The sequence below is a fragment of the Dermacentor andersoni genome, chromosome 11 (genome assembly GCF_023375885.2).
Source record: "Dermacentor andersoni chromosome 11, qqDerAnde1_hic_scaffold, whole genome shotgun sequence".
Taxonomy (NCBI): Eukaryota; Metazoa; Arthropoda; class Arachnida; order Ixodida; family Ixodidae; genus Dermacentor; species Dermacentor andersoni.
The window spans coordinates 789,807-809,163 of record NC_092824.1 but is presented as its reverse complement, the minus strand read 5'-3'; the positions used below and the strand labels follow the sequence as shown (position 1 = coordinate 809,163).

General features: G+C 45.2%; 2 protein-coding genes across 2 annotated transcripts in view; both read left to right on the top strand.

The window, feature by feature from the left end:
- LOC126517480 (uncharacterized) overlaps positions 1-14,237 on the top strand; it is a 360,590-nt gene extending 346,353 nt beyond the window's left edge. Inside the window, exons 5-6 of the mRNA XM_055064241.2 lie at positions 8,604-8,664; positions 14,091-14,237. Of these exons, the coding sequence (XP_054920216.1) occupies positions 8,604-8,664; positions 14,091-14,170 (141 nt within the window). The 3' untranslated portion in view covers positions 14,171-14,237. The remainder of the gene's footprint in view (positions 1-8,603; positions 8,665-14,090) is intronic.
- Positions 14,238-16,348: 2,111 nt separating this feature from the next.
- Positions 16,349-19,357, top strand: part of LOC140214169 (uncharacterized) — a 145,167-nt gene continuing 142,158 nt past the window's right edge. The window contains exons 1-2 of the mRNA XM_072285527.1: positions 16,349-16,696; positions 16,796-16,894. Of these exons, the coding sequence (XP_072141628.1) occupies positions 16,349-16,696; positions 16,796-16,894 (447 nt within the window). The remainder of the gene's footprint in view (positions 16,697-16,795; positions 16,895-19,357) is intronic.

Below are 19,357 nucleotides of genomic sequence, written 5' to 3'. Positions count from 1 at the left end.
ATGCCGTTCGAACTTGAATACGTGCGCCACGTCACGTCAACACTTGACGCCATGCTACCTCTGGCTGATAATAGCCCGACCAGCGAACACGTGGAAGAGTTCGTACAAAGCGCCGAAGAAGCACGCCAGCTTGCTCGGCATCGTATCCGGAGCCAACAGCATATTGACACCCTTCGATACAACTAGAGTCGACGTGACGTCCATTACAATACCGGCGCCTGCGTGTTGGGTCTGGACGCCCATCCGTCGCCGTGGACGCTCGGAAAAGTTACTCCGCCGGTATTTTGGTTCCTACAATGTTACACGCCGCCTCAGTGACGTGGCCTACGAAGTCGTCTCCTGCAGTTCTGACCCCGGTTCGCTCCGTCGTCGTCCTCGCGCTGAAGGTGTTCATGTAGTGCGCATGAAACCATACTATGCGCGTACGTGAACGCCGAGATGCACCTGAGCAGCTCCATTTCTTGTCGTCGCTGAAAGAACTTTTTCACGCGACCGAGATGGTCGCTTTTCGCATGGGGGGCAATTGACACAATAGTGTCGGGCTCCCGTACAGTGGGACGGTGCGCGCAAAGGTCGGCGCCATGAAAGACGATGAAGCGCGTAAGCTGCACGCTCTTCTTCTGGCCCGCTATTAAAGAGCACCGTCTATTTTGCAAGACTCCGTCTTCAATCTACGTTACAATATATTGCCGCTAGGTGTCACGAGCCAGCGCTGAGAAAGAAGTTGTGACTGGAACGCGCGCTCAGCAAGAGGCGGGCGCTGAAGAAGGTGTGGAGGCTGTGGACACCGGCTTGAGTCTTGCACGACATCTTATACAACTGTCTGTCTCGCCGACGCCGGGTACATCTTCAATTGTCTTTTCGTGACAAAACTGATGGAGCTACGGGGTACGGTTCATCCGATGCTGCAAACGCCTCCTGGTACCAGGAGTACCAGTCCTATACTAGTGAACACACCTGTTCACCGGGCCAGCAGGAGATGCGAGGATTGCCTCCGGGGCTTGATCATCTCTCCGCAACAACATCGACGCCCCCACGGACCGGTATAGAAGGAACGTCGACGTCTCTACCGACCACTATGCAAAGTACAGCCACAACGGCAACTCAGTACCTGCTGCAGAATCTCCGAGTGCCGAAAATACGTGTTCCACGGGAATCTTCCAGGATGTAGAAAACTGGTTAGCCCAGTTTGAGCGCGTTGCCGAGATAAACGAATGGAGCGACGCGGCGAAGTTGAGAAGCGTCTACTTCAGCTTGGAGGACGGTGCTCGCACTTGGTACGAGATCCGAGAAGGGCTCATCAAATCGTGGCTAGAGTTCCGCCGTGCCTTGCTGGAGACATACGCCAATGTTGAACGCCCCGAACGACCAAAACAAACGTGGCAGAGGCTGCGCGCGCCCGCGAGCAGTGATATAGACAAGTTATGCCAATTATAAATGTATTTATCCACAAGATAAAGCGCAAACAAAAATTCTTACGCTAAGCTCCACATCCTCCCGACTCTGTAGGTTCAAAAAACATTGTTATCTCGGAATAGTTTGTTCCTGGCGACAGAACGTTGCTAGGTTGCACAAATGCAACAACGTGTGCATGGTTTATTTTCCTCGGAAAAGTGAAATAGCTCCCAAACGCTGGTATGGCCGAGAAATTCCTCCTGATAGCGAAGGCAGTGATTTTTCAATTAGTCACGACAACCACGACTGTAAGTCCGTTTCCATTCAATATGTGGGCAAGATGTTTTCTGGTCGAATTTCCTTTTTTCTCTTCAAAACGATGCTGTGCATCCGTACGTTGCCGTGTCGGGTTTTCACGGGCACAGCCCTACGTCTGTGCTTCTATGTTCTAGATTTTGACAATAACCCGAAAACACTGCATTGTTTCCTGGCTGCACGGGAATCTGCATGACGTACTGCACGAAGTGTGGGAACCACCTGTGCTGCACAAGCATGTACAGGTGCTTCTTTTTGTTCCACACTAAGTCATAGGTGCACCAGGGATTGTGACGTGCAAATAATCATCTGAGTATGAATCGCACTAAGTCTATCTTTCACTTTCAACTTCTTTATTTGCACATTGTTGCAAATACGCAACATACCCTTTTTCTGCAAATTCAAACCACAGAAATTCGCTAAGCAAATTTCTATGGGAGTTCAGCTAGTGTTATGCTTCCCTACAGCTCCATGAATAATATCTTGAGGAAACAAAAAATTGTGCAGCAAAGGGTTAATCTCATCCGCCCACCTAACTTTCTGCCGCCCCCTGCTACGCTTCCCTTCCCTTGGAATCCAGTCCGTAACCCTTAATGGCCATCGGTTATCTTCCCTCCTCATTACATGTCCTGCCCATGCCCATTTATTTTTATTGATTTCGACTAAGGTGTCATTAACATTTTGCTAAGCACAATTCCTTTGTGTCCGGAAATACATGTTTATGTTTACGCGGACGATATCGCATTTTTTACGTCCACAAATAATATACATTCACTACAACAGTCGTTGCAGAATTACTTAGGAATGCTGGAGAAATGGCTAGAGAGGTTATGCATGTCGTTAAATATTAGCAAAAGTGCGGTGTTAGTATGCCCATTAACTGCACAGGTGCATATATCTTTACAATACCGACAGGAAATCATTCCTCAAGTTGAGGAAGTCAAGTACCTTGGTGTCATTTACAATGGCAAACTCACCTGGCGCAGCCACATTGAACACATTAAAACAAAGGCAGAACGAGCCGTAGCAATGCCGCGCCGGCTCAGCCACCGTCGCTCTGGACTACGCAGGGATACCTTATTGATGATCTATAAAATGTATGTTGGGCCCATATTAGAATTCGGTTGCGTGATATTTTCCAGTGGCCCCGCCTACAAGATAAAACCTCTCATACTTTTAGAAAGAGAAGCTTTACGGTCATGCCTCAATTGGGCTACCTAGATTTGTTGCCAACGCTGTTTTATATCAGGAAGCTCATATACCCCACGCTAGATTGCAGATTCCGCATACTTACGGTTCAGACATTTTTAAAAATTTATGACTATTTAAAAAGACGTACGCAATATGCTTTTACCACCGAACCTGCTGAGTTTTTCCAAGTATCGTGGTCGAGATTGCACAGCCCTCAGATAGTATTCGTACAAGCACAGTTACAAAAACTGGATGTATCCATACGCCAAGTTTACCATTCAAATGATGCCTTTACAGATCTCAAAATTGAGTTCGAGGGCATATTTCCTAATCATGCTAAACTATTACCAAGGCGAGATTTAATTATTATCTTACACGGCCATCTACACCAGATAACCACTGACAACGTAATAGCTACTGACGCTTCTGTTTGCAGAAGACAGAGTGGGGATCTTCTCTGAGACTCTTCAATGGTCCTACTCCCTTCGCCTTCCCGACTTCCCACCTATATTTCAGGCAGAATTATTAGCGATATATTAGCATTACGAAAACTCCCCCAAAAAGACCCATTAGCTGTTATCGTGACCGACTCGCTATCTGTATGCACAGCACTAACTGCATCTTTAAATTCAGCAATTCAAAGAACATTTCGTTTGATGGTGCCTCCGTACTTACGAAAAGTATGTTTGCTTTGGGTACCGGGACATCATGGGTTGCACTTGAATGAAATGGCCGATTCACTCGCACGAGCATCCCTGAACGGCCCTATCATATGTTTTGCCGACATCAGCTCATGTCACCGCGGCTAGGTAAAGAAATTTCGCTATATCTCAAAATTCTGCAATATCCATGCTAACACTTGTTCTGAATTCCACCATGTTGGCTTCCCGTTGAATATTGGTGTCCTTCAAGGCAATTGGAAGTATCTTTTACAAAATTGAGATGTCGTATACCTCCTCTAAATTTTTACTTACACAGGTCTGGTCTCGCTATGTCCCCTCTGTGTTCTTTTTGCAGTGCACCTGCAACTATCGAACATTATTTTCTATCATGCCGCCGCTTTCTAAGACAAAAAAAAATATTAGAATACTCATTTACCAAACTTGGCCTGTCGCTAACCTCGACAAGCATTCTTCCTTTTGGGGCGACTTCACTGGGATCCAGCCACAGGGACGCTTTTCTTGCAGTTTATGATTTTATTAGAGAGACAAAAAGAGTACCTTGCTGAAATTTGTACAATTATCCATAGTTTCTATGATTTCATTTCTTTACGTTAAATTATTTTATCAAAATTCTTAACAATATTTTCATTGCAAGTCTAAATTACAGTTCTATCGTCCCACGCTCCACTACTCAAATCTAGTTTCTCTATACTTCTAACCTTACGGAAAACCGCCTGCTTCTTGGCCAATCCCCCACAGTGGGTACGCGCCACTGTCTGGGACACTAAGACAAGACGTCGCGTTGACTGCTCTCATAAAGTGCGTTCATACGTCCTCTACGCCGGCTTTCGCGTCTCCTACTAGGCTGCGACAATAAGACTAATAAAAATCGGGCTCCTCGGTTAACCCCCTTTCTTCTCGTTTATGTCATCCAGGTAACTTAAACAAGTCTTCCACGTGTGTCTGCGAAAGATGGTGTCAACCACGCGCTCGAAGGTAGCGGGAGCATTGCAGAGCCCGAAAGGCGTAATGTTAAACTCGTACAGGCCATCGGGGCTGATTAAAACTATCTTTGGGCGGTCAGCCTCAGCCATGGGAACCTGCCAATAGCCAGGGTGGAGATCTAAAGACGAGAAAAATCCAGCACCTTGCAAGAGCGTCGTCGATCAAGTAAACAGCATCGTCGATCCGAGGCAGTGGGTAGATGCCTTTCCTTGTAAACTTGTTTATGCGGCGATAATCGATACAAAACCAAATGGTGCCATCTTTTTTGCACACTAGAACGACAGGTGTCGACCAATGGCTTTGAGAAGGTTGAATGACGCCGCACTGCAGCAGGTCATCCGATTGTTCCGTGATAATTGGGCACTCTTCTGCGGAAACACGATATGCTCGCAAGGGGCCATGGGAACCGGTGTCGATAGCATGAAAGACACTTGTCGTGCGACCCAAGGATGGTTCGCTGCAGTCGAACGAAGAAATGAACCTATTCAGTAGAGTAAGAAGTTGAGTGCGGTGAGACAGTCTGAGTCGATGGCGTTGTCAAAAACTGCTGAAGGCGGCGGTGATAAGACGGAAGTTATGGCGTCGGAATGGATGACGGAAACGGCGACCTCGGCATCTATAAGTGCTTGGGAGGATGCTCCCTTGACATGGATGTCAGTGATATCCTGCGGTGAAAATTGAGGCTTAGAAAGTTCAATAAGCTTGCCGTTCTTGCCTCCGGAACTGCGCTAGTAAGCTTCCTTTAGCAGTAGGCGGCTGACGACGCATAGGTGACAGCGACCGTCCACGTGAAGGAGAACGGTAACTGTCTGAACGGCGGTTGCAATCGAAGGGTCTCAGCGGCAAATCAGCGGCATCTTGGCAGCGTATCTAAGCGGCATGTTGCGGCGCGTACAGAAACTGGTCGAAGGTGTCACGGTGTGAGGACATGTTACGACGACAAAAGCGCACAACGTGACCAGCACTGCTACAGGTGAAGCAAATAGGCCTGTTGTCTGGCATGCGCCACGTGTCAGCTCGACGAAGAAGCTGGGTGGCTGCCGTGGAACAGGAGCAGAGGGAGCCCGGTGGTGGGACGGAATATGACGGTGGGGGTGGCCATGCGACAGCGGCAGCATAGTTGAACGGTGCCGTTGCACATGCGAAAAGCGGCGGGTAGTCAACATAGGAGAGCAGTGCCGTCACAGGAGCTGGCGGGCGAACGGGGGTAAATGTGTCAGATATTTGGGCACGAATGGCTTGTTGCACGGCCGGAGTGAGTGTTGGAGCAGGCTCCTGGCTGTGAAGGAGCAGCGACAGCTAGCGGGCCACTTCCTCGCGAATGAAATCCTTGAGGTGAAGGATGAGAGCAGAAGGATTGGCATGGCCAGCAGTAACTGCAATGGCCGAAACCGGTCAGCCTGTGGGACGTTTTGGCGGGCGATGTTACGCTGGCGGCACAATTAGTCGAAACTCTGACACAGGTTGAAGAGTACAGCGACGCTGATTGGACTCTTGGCCATCAGCATTTGAAATGCATCATCCTCAATACCCCTCAGAATATGGTTCATCCTCTCGTCCTCTGCCATCGTTGGATTAACATAGGTGCAGAGATCCGATACATCCCCATATGTATTGACTAGTATTGGCTTGTACATTGAAAATGCTGTAGTCTTTTTCTTCTCCCCATTGCAGTTGTGATTGCCTTATGCTGTTGTGAACTGAAACCTGCTGTATTTATATCTTCATCTTAGGGTTCGTAACACCCCCCCCCCCCCCCCCTTTAATGCCTTTGTGGCGCTGAGGGTGTTAAATAAATAGCTAGGGAAAGTCTCGCCCGGTTGCTGTGCTCGCTGGCGTAGACGCTGTTCGGCGTGCAGCTTGTGGACAGCGGGCCGGCCAAACACTTCGGCGAAATGTGTCTTGAATGCCAACCAACTCGAAATGTCAGATTCGTGATTCTTAAACCATATATTTACGACGTCAGCAGGGTAAAAAAAAAATGTTATTCAGTTTAGACTGGTCGTCCCCCTTATTGTGAGCGCTTACACGTTCATAGGAGGACAGCCAGTCTTCGATGTCATGTTCTCCGGTCCCACAAAAAATGGCCGGGTCGTGCTAATGGAGAACGCTGGCGCAAGTGATAGGGGCAGCCACGGGTACAGTCGGTATGTAGGTTGAATTAGTCATGGTGTAAATGGGCAACGTATGATTGCGGAGCTCCAAGGTGACTCGGGTACAGTCGGTATGTAGGTTGAATTAGTCATGGTGTAAATGGGCAACGTATGATTGCGGAGCTCCAAGGTGACTTGAGGGATTCCAGCAATCTCCACTAAATGTAATGATGTTTAATTAAAGGTGAGAAGCAGCAGATAAACAGCAGCCTAGCATCAGCGAACAGCCCAAGCTCTCTTGCAAATCACAGCACGGGTCGTCGTCATCGCCTCCGAGCTGCTATTGGAAACATGAGGCGCGTCTGCCTCATTACACCAGGGATAAAGATTCACAAAAGGGAATTGGTTAATGACTAAGCAGAGTGAGCACGAGCACCAACAACCGTCTTCTTTCACATCCTTTGTTGGTGCCTGTCTTTGTCGCTACATGATAATTTGTTTGCTAAGCTATCCACAACTGGGAACATGCTCGAGCACAGAAAAACACGACTACAGGTACCTGTGTTTCTCATGTTTAAATCACAATTTCGATGTATCAAATATCATCGTCAACAACCTGGTTACGCCCACTGCAGGGCAAAGGCCTCTCCCATACTTCTCCAACTACCCCGGTCATGTACTAATTGTGGCCATGCTGTTCCTACAAACTTCTTAATCTCATCCGCCCACCTAATTTTCTGCCGCCCCCTGCTACGCTTCCCTTCCCTTGGAATGAAGTCCGTAACCCTTAAAGATCATCGGTTATCTTCCTTCCTCATTAAATGTCCTGCCCATGCCCATTTCTTTTTCTTGATTTTATATCAAACAAAGGATAACATAAATGATACATTGGGCATTGCAACCATGTAATGTGCACATTGAGTGCCTTTTCGCTTCTTCTTTTGAGGGTGCTCAAGATTTCTAGTTGGGTTGCCTTAAATGTGTTGGGTAAGTGCATCTTCCTTCCAAAGTTAAGCTGCTATAGATGTGCCCTCATTGTTCAGGTTGCGTCTGACGATGAGTGAACATTCTTGTGGCTATGATGTGTGATGTTTTAGGACACACATTGTGCTCAATTCTTAATGATTGCTGACATGATTTGTCACAAATGGTTTTAGTAACATAACTGCACAGGCAATGCAAAATGAGGTTTAGCATATGTTTCCCCTCCTGCATGTTCATGATCACCGATAAAACAGTGATGCAGACCACGCAGCACAAGAAATTAATGTTTCCGCTCTTTCTTACAGGCTGCTGTGTTTCAGCTAAATCTGCTTTCCCTGCATCTAGTGACCTCGTCGCTCAATTGGTGCTTGCCAATTTCCGTTACACTGTGACCCACTAATGTTAAATTGTGATGATGACGATGTATGGGGTTTTATGGCGCAAGGGCCAGGTATGGCCAAAAAGCGCCATGTCTGTGGTAATGAGTCTGCAGTGTAATTATGATTACTATGAAGTTGGTGTGACGTGGCTGTAAAGGGGCCTTAAAATATACGCTCTAAAGTGCGTAAAATCTGTATAATAAAATTATGGCGATGACGTATGACTTGTACTATGAAAATTTAGATGCATTTAAAAAGAATGATACGATAGGTAAAATATACCAGATTATAAGAAATGCTAGAGCACTACTGCCTCCTTAGAGCCCTTGAAACACAAGGGCCTGGAGGCATGTGCTATGCAAAACAATTATCGCAGTGGCATCCTCTGGAGAGAGGAGGCGCTACGAATGCATGGAACTAATAACATGTAATACCACATCTCTGAGCAAACCTAGGACTGTGTCTGTATTAAAAAGCGGTTCTGGACCAAGAAACATTGCAGGATGAAGAAGAATGTGCTGTCGGTATGCTAAGGAAAAATATCTCTTTCTCTCATATTCGGCTTCCCAACACTCCAGGAGGACGTGGAGTACGGTCAGCCTCTGCCCGCATCTACCACAGCTTGGAGGCTCACTTCCGGTGAGTAGAAAGTTATCGGTGCCAAATGTGTGTCCTATCCTTCGACGACAGAATAGGACACCTGTTCGGCGTGATTTTGTTGCAGAAGGCCGGAACCCGAATTGTGGTTTTATTACGTGCAGCTTATTATTTGTTTCCATGTCCCACGAGCGTTGCCAGTAGTTTCGCAGTTTCCTACGCAAGAAGGGCCTCAGATCTGTAACAGGGACTGCAGCGGTAGGATTAACAGAATACGATGAAATTGATGTGGCCATCTGGTCCGCCAGAACGTTACCTTCGATGCCCCTATGACCCGGCACCCAGCATATGATGACATGCTGGTTACATATATACGCTGTACATAGGACGGAATATAGTTCATTGATTACTGGATTTTTGTGCTTAGAAAATGACATTAAGGCCTTCACAGCACTTAGGGAGTCCGTATATATAACTGATTTCTGGAGTTTTGATTTCTTTATATGCTTTACAGCCGACAACAGTGCGTAGGCCTCAGCCGTAACGATACTAGTTTCCGAATGCAGTACAACGGTTTCCGAGAAGGATGGACCGAAGGTTGCATAGGACACCCCGTCGTGTGACTTCGATGCGTCTGTGTAGAACTCCGTGCAGGAGTACTTGTACTGGAGTTCCAGGAAATGCATTCGGATTTCGATATTTGGGGCTTCCTTTGTAACTTGCAGGAAAGATATATCACATTGTACCAGCTGCCACTCCCAAGGAGGTAGCAGCTTAGCTGGAGGCATTAGGCGATGTTTGAGGATTGGGACATCCATTTGCCTTGGCTTTTTAGCGTTGCTGTAGTGATAGCAAATGCTGTAAAGGTATTATTCTATTTTTTTTTTCTGCCATGGCTTCCACGGAAAGAGAGATCTGTTTGTGTTGTAACGACGAGTGTTTGGATAGCGAAGGACTGCTTTGCGCGGAGTGTGGCTACCGATACCATTTTGGAAGTTGTTCTAACGTGTCTGAGAACACATTTAAGTCAAAAAGCGAGTCATGGAGAAAGGCATGGCGGTGCCCTACTTGTAGAACGGGCCGGACGAGGGGTGTTCAGGAAACCAAGCCCAGGATTGAAGCTGATTTAGCAACACTCCTGGTTGCTCTGAATGAAAAGGTGGACGGACTTGCAACGCTTAAAGATACTGTTGAAAGTATCGAGAAATCAGTTCAGCTGATGTCAAGTCAGTATGACGAAATTCTGCTCCACATGCGTCGCCAGGATAACGAAATAGGCGAACTGAAGAAACGTGTTGAAACAATTGAAAGGCAAGAAAAAATCTTTGATACCTCCCAGATCATGAAAGAGGTTGACCAGCTAGAATGGCAAAGCAGGAAAATGAATCTCGAGTTTCACGGCATTCCGGTAAGTGAAAAAGAAAACCTGTTGTCAAAGGTAAATGAAGTAGCAAGGAAGATTAAAATCCCGGAGTTGACTGATCATGATGTTGTCGCTATTCACAGGCTGCCAGCCGCTAAAGATAAGGTGCCAGGAATTATTGTCTGTTTTGGAAGGCAGTCGACAAAGGAGGCGTTCATGAAACGAAGAAAGGAACTAAACGCGTTGAATGAGCGATTTCACATCCTTGAAAATCTGACGAAAAGAAACAGTACACTTCTTGCAAACGTGAAAAACTGGGCACGAACGCATGGCTTCAAATATGCGTGGCATCGAAATGGAAACATATATCTTCGCCAAAAAGACGGTGACAACGCTATCAACGTCCGCCACGAGGAGGACCTAGATAAGCTCGTTTAGTTCGTTTGATCTCTTGTTCTAACCTTGGTCCCACAGTTTACCATGGCTGAGTCCGATTATGTTTTACCTTCCGATCTTGCCAAACAATCTTGCAATCTACACTCTAATTTTTTTAAGTTTTTTCACTTGAATGTACAGTCTGCCAGAAACAAGGTCGTTCAACTCGAAACGTTGTTCTCTGAAATTCAGTCGCATTTCGATTTTGTAATGTTAACGGAAACGTGGTACGTTGACGATTCAAACGCCTTTCGCTTGAAGGAATACAGTAATTTTTATCTCAACAGAACTACCGGCCGTGGGGGCGGTGTAGCAGTGCTTGTTAAAAAACAGTTTTCATGTGAAATCTTGCCGGCCTACTCATGAATTCACACAGACTATGAAATCCTGTCATTAAAAATAGACAGAAATATTATTGCTGTTGTTTACAGGCCCCCGAGCGGAGACGCACGCAACTGGTTTATTTTTCTGGAGTCTTTACTGGCTTTTGTCGGTGATAATAAGTACACTGTTATAATGGGCGGAGATTTCAATATCAACATGCTTACTGATACTCCCGCTAAAAGAGAAATGGAGCAGTTCTTTCTGTCCTTTGGATGCTCAAATGTTATTAGTTCCCCCACCCGAATTACCGCTACATCTGTAACACTACTTGACCTATTTATAACAAATAACTACACACCTTCTTGCAAAGCCGGAGTAATATGCAGTGATGTTAGCGATCACAATGCCATATACATGTACCTTGAAATCAACCACGCACGCCCAAAGAGCACACAGCGTGTTCAGTTCCAAGAAATAACACCTAAAAACTTAGAACTTTTCAGACAAAGAGTCAATAATTTTGATTGGAGCAATGTGTTGTGCGAAATAGAAGCAGATCATGCATATAACTTATTCTTGAGTAGCTTTGTGAAGTTATATAATGCATCATTTCCTTACAAGTACCTTACGCAGTCAAAAAAAAATACGTAAACCCTGGATAACGCCAAGTCTACTTACTAGAATTCAAGCGAAGGATAGGATGTATAAGAAGTTCTTGAAAACTCGCGATTCTGATCTCTTTAAAACAGACAAATGCCTTCGTAATAAACTAACAAAAGATATCAGAACCGCTAGAAACGAGTATTATTCCAATTTCTTTTTTAATTCAACCTCTAGGACTGACGTGACGTGGAAAAAGTTAAAAAGTGTGCTTCATCCTCCCTCTCTATCAAACCAAGTTATAAAAATTAGTCGGGAAAATGAAGAATTGTCTGGCAGGAAGTTGGCTGATGCGTTTAATGATTTTTTTATTGGTCTCCAGAGAAATGTTTATGATGTGATGGCTCTGGACTACATAAATTGTACCATGAATCAGACATGTTTCCTAAGTCCTGTCACTCAGTCCGAAGTAAAGACCGTATTTTCTTCATTAAATAATTCCGGGAGTTGTGACAAAGACGGTATTAAGGTGAAACCTGTGAAATATGTTATGGATCTAATAGCACCGAGTCTCACCCATATATTTAACCTTTGTCTGGCAAATGGTGTCTTTCCTCAGCAAATGCAGATTGCAAGAGTAGCAGTTGTTTATAAGAAAGGTGACAAGAATGAGTTTGCAAACTAAAGGCCTTTGTCAATACTACCTGTTTTCTCGAAAGGGCTTGAGAAAGTAATTTTGACCCGGATGAATAACTTTTGTAGTAAGCATAATATACTGACACCCTCACAATTCGGTTTTCGAAAACACCGGTCCACCAAACTCGCTCTATTAGAACAAAAAGAATACATTCTAAAATCTCTTGATGACAGGAATTTAGCATTAGGAGTATACGTAGATTTTTCGAAGGCTTTTGACCACCTGAACCACAAGTTACTTTTAAAAAAGCTTCAAGTATATGGCTTCAGAGGAACGTCATTTATGCTTTTGAGCAGCTATCTCGGAAGTCGACAACAGTATGTTGAAATAAACGATCACCGATCCAATGTTAAAACCCTCTCTTCCAGCGCACCGCAAGGCAGCATTATGGGCCCGTTTCTTTTTAATACATACGTGAATGACATAACACAGATAGACAGAGAAATAAAAATGGTCATATATGCTGATGACACCAGCTTATTCTTTTCAGCCTCGTCTGCCTCGAACGTGGTCATGAAAGCAAATACAGCACTTAGGCAGCTTGAGAAATGGACAAAATATAACGCTCTAAAAATTAACACTTCCAAAACAAAGGCCATTATTTACCGTCCAAAGAACAAGGATGTTCATATTACCGATGATATCACTCTTAATAATTTAAAATAGATATAGTAAATTCCTTTAAAGTACTAGGTGTACTTTTCAATGAGAAAATGACGTGGGATGACCACACAAATTACGTAGCATCTCAACTGTCACGTGTCATCGAATCGATTTACACTCATAAGGACATCCTCCCTATAAAAGTGAAATTGCACCTTCACAATTCCTTGTTCTGTTCGCATCTAAATTATTGTCATTTGGTCTGGGGGGAAACATCCTTCGCGAATCTGCGAAAATTACAAGTTCAGCAGAAAAGAATGCTCAGAATAATATACAATGTAACATATGACCACCCATCTAAACCGCTCTTTATGAAAGACAACATAATGCCGATTCATGATCTGTACGCATACCGCCTAATCACTAAATACATCACCGAGGTCAAAAATAACGTCTCGTTCATTGCCCAACTGGCATCGCTGCAGAAAAGAAATTTCGCGTACGCAACCAGAAACACCGATATTTGGCATATACATTCATTCAGAACAGGTTACGGACAACATATGCTCAGAAACACTCTTCCACATCTCTTAAACATTTGCCAACATTACAATTTAGATCTCCAACGCACCCGGTCAAAAGATTTGCGTCATATTGTTTCACTTATAAGTGAAAGTGCGGCACTTTCTATTTGAAATGTATGACATCATATTATGTACATCGCTTTGTTTTTTTGGAATTGTACATTTCTTGTAAAAATTGTCATTTGTGATATTCCTTGTGTGTGTACTTATATGCTTGTACTGTTTGCCTTTTTTTTCTAAACATCATGTATTGTATCGGGGAGGCGAGAGCCCGTCAAGCTGGATATCTAGCTTTTTCTCTCCCCCTCCCACATCCTTGGGATGAAAAATAAAGGCATTATTATTATTATTATTTCAACACTAAGCTCCCTCACACGAAGTGAGAAGGGCTGTCTTGCAGAGGAACGATTACGAAAGAGTGTATCATATGTCATATCGTTAAGTGTATTAAAACACGGATGTTCAGGATTAGACTGGACTTTCAGGAAATATGTTTGGCTGATGTATGTTCTCTGGAGATGGAGTGACCACTCATTTGATTCGACATACAAACTTTCAATGGGACTTGTTCTGAAAGCGCCAGTGGCCAGTCTAATTCCTAAATGGTGAACCGGATCTAGCATCTTTAGCGCGCTCGGGGCTGCAGAATGTTAAATCACGGCACCGTACTCTAATCGTGATCGAATGAGGCTTTTGTGAAGATTCATCAAACATTTTCTGTCGCTGCCCCATGCTTTATGGGATAAAATTTTCAGTAAGTTCATTGTTTTTAAGCATTTCACCTTGAGATATTTTATGTGCGAAATAAATGTTAGTTTAGAGTCAAGTATGATGCCTAAGAACTTGTGCTCTTTGTTCACAGGGATTTGCAGGCCATACATTTGGATATCGGGATCTGCAACGAGGCCTCTCTTTCTTGTGAAAAGCACACAAGAACTTTAAATCCGTTTTCATCTGCCCATTTAGATACTTTGTTCAAGCCCTGTTGTACTTGCCTCTCACACACTGCAAGGTTGCAGGATTTGAGACCTATTTGTATATCATCTACGTAAACAGAATAAAAAATGGCTGGCGGTAATGAAGCACGAAGGGTGTTCATTCTCACGATAAAGAGTGTGCAGCTAAGCACACCTCCTTGAGGTACACCATTTTCTTGTATAAAGGGTTGCGACAATACATTGCCGATTTTCACGCGGAAAGTACGTTTCAACAGATGGCTTTCTATTATGTTTAGCATATTTCCACGGATGCCCATCCCCGACAAGTCTCGTAAGATCCCGTACCGCCACGTCGTGTCGTACGCCTTCTCCATATCGAGGAATATCGATAAGAAGAACAGTTTATGTACAAATGCATCGCGGATATTTGCTTCAATGCGTACAAGATTATCAGTCGTGGACCGCCCTTCTCTGAAGCCACACTGATAGGGATCAAGCAAATTGTTAAGTTCAAGGAAATGTATTAGTCTACGATTAATCATTTTTTCGAATAGCCTACAAAGACAACTTGTAAGAGCTATCGGGCGATAACTTGCCGCCAAGGAAGGGTCTTTTTCCAGCTTCAAGACGGGAATAACAATAGCCTCCTTCCACGAGGATGGGAGGTATCCGGCAGCCCAGATAGAGTTCAAAAGTGCCAGAAGTGTCATTTGTGTGTCTTCGTGTAAGTTCTTAATCATGTCATAGATGATTCTATCAGCTCCCGGAGCAGAGCTTCTACATGTGCTCAATGCGGCTTTAAGCTCGGCAATGTTAAAAGGACGGTTATATGGTTCATCCGGACGGCATTTACGATCAAGTGTCTTAAGTTCAGCTAATTGTTTATATTTGAGGAATGATTTTGTGTAATGTGTGGAACTTGATACATGTTCAAAGTGTTCGCCCAGAGCGTTCGCCTGGTCCTCCAAGGTAGTCCCTTGGTCGCCCACTAAGGGCAGAGGGTGGATTTGTTGCCCCTTTATCTTTGGTACGCCATTCCATACTTTGGACTCTTGGGTGTAGGAAGTGATGCCCGAGAGAAACCTCTCCCAGCTAGCCCTCCTTGCCTGTCTCCGTGTGCGCCTTCCTTGTGACTTTGCCAGTTTAAATTCAATAAGGTTTTCTGCAGTCGGGGAGCGACGCAGCAAACCCCACGCTTTGTTTTGTTTCTTTCGTGCCAGTCTGCACTGTTCATTCCACCAGGGTACCCGTCTTTTACAAGAGACACCTTGTGTTTGGGGAATGAACTTTTCAGCTGCGTCGATTATAAAACAAGTAAAATATGCTACAGCATTGTCTATGTTAAAATCAGTGATAAGATCTCGTGATAAGTAAGTTGCTTCCTTAAAATCATTCCATTCGGCGGAGGCTAGTTTCCACTGGGGTGTATGTAGGGGGCATTCATGTTGAGGCATTGAATTCAACATTACAGGAAAGTGGTCACTTCCATATGGATTTTTTGTTACATGCCATTGCAAGTCCGGGAAAATTGAAGCCGAGCCAATCGACAAGTCTGTTGATGAATATGAATTATTATGGATATTATAATAAGTTGGCTCCTTCTTGTTGAAGAGGCATGCACCGGAGTTCACAAGAAAATTTTCAATGAAACGGCCTCTCGCGTCACATCGCGAGTCTCCCCACATGGTGTGGTGGGCATTAAAATCGCCTGCGAATATGTAAGGGTCTGGAAGCTGGTCAATTAGGTTATAAAAATCACTTTTTTCCAGATGAAAATTAGGGGGTATGTATAAGCAACATACAGTGATCAATTTATTAAAAAGAATTGCCCGAATTGACACTGCCTCAAGGGGCGTCTGAAGGGTGACCTGGTGACAAGCTACGGACTTGTCTACAACTATTGCTACACCGCCAGACGAGGTATTCGCCTCGTTGCGGTCTTTACGGTAAATGGCGTACTGACAAAGAAAGTTTGTGTGCATTTAAGATGTGTCTCCTGAACACACAGCACCTTTGGGTTATGTTTGAGTAAGAGTTCTTTAATGTCATCGAGGTTGTGAATAAGACCTCTAATGTTCCAGTGTATTATTTGTGTAGCCATATTGTTCGTGCTTTTATGCTGTGTGTCAAGAGGAGTCAAGTCAGAGAAATGACTTGCGGAGCCTTTTCAGGCCCCGTGATTATGGTACGAGTTTTGTCCTATTTGGAGCGGTCGCGAGACTCGCGCCGCTCCCGAGGCGCTAGATGCGCCTTCTGGCTCGGGGTTTTGTCCATCGACTCTTGGGAGCCGCTGGACTTCCGCTCACACGAGCGGGGTGTTTTCACCTTAGGCCTTGCCTCGAAAAGCAGGGCCTTGGAGGCCACCAACCCAGAGGTCGATGGGCCCTCCTTCGAGGACGGCGCAGCAGCGCTGGCTGCTGACGCCAGGGGGGCTGGTGGCAAGGCCGCAACCACACTCGTTGTGGGCTGGGCCGGAGCAGGAGTCTGCTGCGACGTTGCCCCCTTGCGCGCCGCACCAGCATACCCTGAGGTATGGAAAAAGGAAACACGTTTCCGCGCTTCTTGAAATGAAATGTTTTCTTTGATTTTCGTTGCGATTATGTCTTTTTCTTTTTTCCATGTGGGGCAGGTTCGAGAGTATGCTGCATGTCCACCGTCACAGTTGGGACAGTGGAGTGTGCCATTACAGTTGTTGGATTCATGTTCGTGTTCGCCACACTTTGCACAGGTAAGTCGGCCACGGCAGCTTTGCGAACCATGGCCATATCTCTGACACTTAAAGCATCTTCGGGGGTTTGGGATGTAAGGCCGGAAGTTTGGTATATTCTGTTTCTAAGGTTTTTGGTAGAACGCTGGACGCGAAGGTGAGGATGAGATGTTTAGTTGGGATATCTTGGTTGTCTCGCTTGATCTTTATTCTTTGGACCTGAATCACATTGTGTTCCTTCCAGCCCTCCAGGAGCTCTTCCTCGCTTAGGCTCAACAGATCTTCATGAGAGATGACTCCTTTAGACGTGTTCAGTGATCGGTGGGGAGCAACAGTGATTGTCACATTACGGAATGCTGAGAGATTGGAGAGTTTACCATGCTGTAGAGTGTCGCGGACCTCAAGAAGAAGGTCGCCACTGCTTAGTTTCGTCACTTTGTAGCCAGCACCTAGTGTGTCGGTAAGGCATTTAGCTACGATGAAAGGTGAGATAGTTCTGACTGTCTTTTCAGGATCTTGACTGTGTATTACATGGTAGCGGGGGAAAGTTTCTTTGCGCTAGCTGAATAGTTGAAAAGTTTCTTCGGTGCGCCCTCTTTTTGAAAGAGGACGATCGGAAAGTGGGGGGAATGACGTATTAGCCATGCAGAATTCATTTATTTCGGTAGCTACGCCAGCCGCCCACCACTGAGCCCAACAAGGGGACGCCACGAGTCCGGGAGGAAACGCAGACGCCAGTTGTACGTAGCCACTATAACCTAATATAAGATACCCAAGGTTGGATACATACACCAGGTTAACCCTTGCCGCCTAGAAATTCGGAAGTGAGTAGAAGTGGTAAGAAGACAGGAAAGAAGAGATAGCGAGAGGGAAAGCAAAAGATTGAATAGAGGGACAGGAAAAGGCGACTGCCGATTTCCTCTAGGTGGGTCAGTCTGGAGGTGCCGTCTATGTGGAGCAGAGGCCAAAGAGATGTGTTGCTTCCGCCGGGGGGCCTTAAAGGTCCAGACACCCAGCACCGGCGCAACCTCCAGCATCCCCCTTTCCCCATACACGGCTAGGCCGCGCACGGCTACACGCGGGAGGGTCCAACCCTCGTGTGCTCGGGTACGTGGTGTCGCAACACACCAAACGCCTGCTGACGCAGACGCCCCTGCGGGGGTTAAATTGTGATGCCACCCCTCTCTTACCTTGTCCTTCTGGCCTATTACTCTGCTGCAAGCTTTTAGATTTTAATGCTGAATTGATTAATACAAAAATTGATCCAACCATATTTTTACAGCTACCATGACGGCAGTGATGTAGATGGACTTGAATTGAAACTCAATGAGAAAACAAAATAGGCATGCCTGACTCATAGTAAAATATTTAGCGCGCACAATTGACAAGGACACAGTGAAGGGGGACCCAGGAGCGCTTGTGTGTCCCCCTTCACTGTGTCCTTGTCAATTGTGCACGCTAAATATTTTACTACGAATTCGCACCAGCTCGCCCAACTATCAGTTCTCTGAGCTTTTTTAACTATAATGAACATGAACAACATAACATAATGAACATGATAACAACATAATGAACGACTCAGGCATGCTGCAAGCATGCCTGAGTTCCTGGTGACCAAACCGGTTCAGTGCTAACCTTTAGGTCCTTGCCTCAAGGAAATTGGTCTTAGACTCGCTGGCTCGTGCACTATCTCTTTGGGATTGCTCCTTGTTTTTTTTTTTTATATTGAACGACCTTATAAACTCCCTGTCTTCACGAAATAAAACCAGTTGGAAGTCTGCATGTTGTGTGTGTGTCTATAATTAAGTCCACGTCCTGTCTTCCTTGCACAGTTTAAAATTTTGCATGACAAGCTGTATAGTTTGCATATAAAGGAAGTAATTAATATTATGATGAGTACAGCACGGCAGTGGTCTAGTGGCATAGTGTTGACATCGTATAGAGGAGGTACTAAGTTAAAAACCTGGAAATGCCATAAAGTTCACAATCAACCCTTATCCCTCGGTTCCCGCAGCTGCAGAGCACTTGACCACTGCAGTAGTCAGACATCCTGTATAGTGGAGGGTGCCAGGAATTGCGAGATCCAGACAGGCTGCCAATGGAAGTTCCTTGGGCCAGGTGATACATCAAAGGCATCCAAATATTTCTATATTTTGCTATATAACACTTTGTAAAACGAGGAACTTTTCAAGAGTCAAGGTGTTACACACAAAAGAAAATAATTACTAAGTAGTGACCAGTTTGTTCTGTGTGTCAAACAGATTACACGTATTTGACATGGTTTACTAACTCTTACTTAGCTAGCTCTCCAATACAATAAACATATTGACAGTGTCTTTAGCGGGCGACCCGTTTCGCCGCCTAATGTTATCGCACAGCGCAGGACGTGCATGCGTGTATCAGACGTTTCTGCAATGTCATAGATGTTTCCATGTGCTCTCTGGCATCGAACCTTGTGTAATCTGATTGCATGTGTGCGCGACG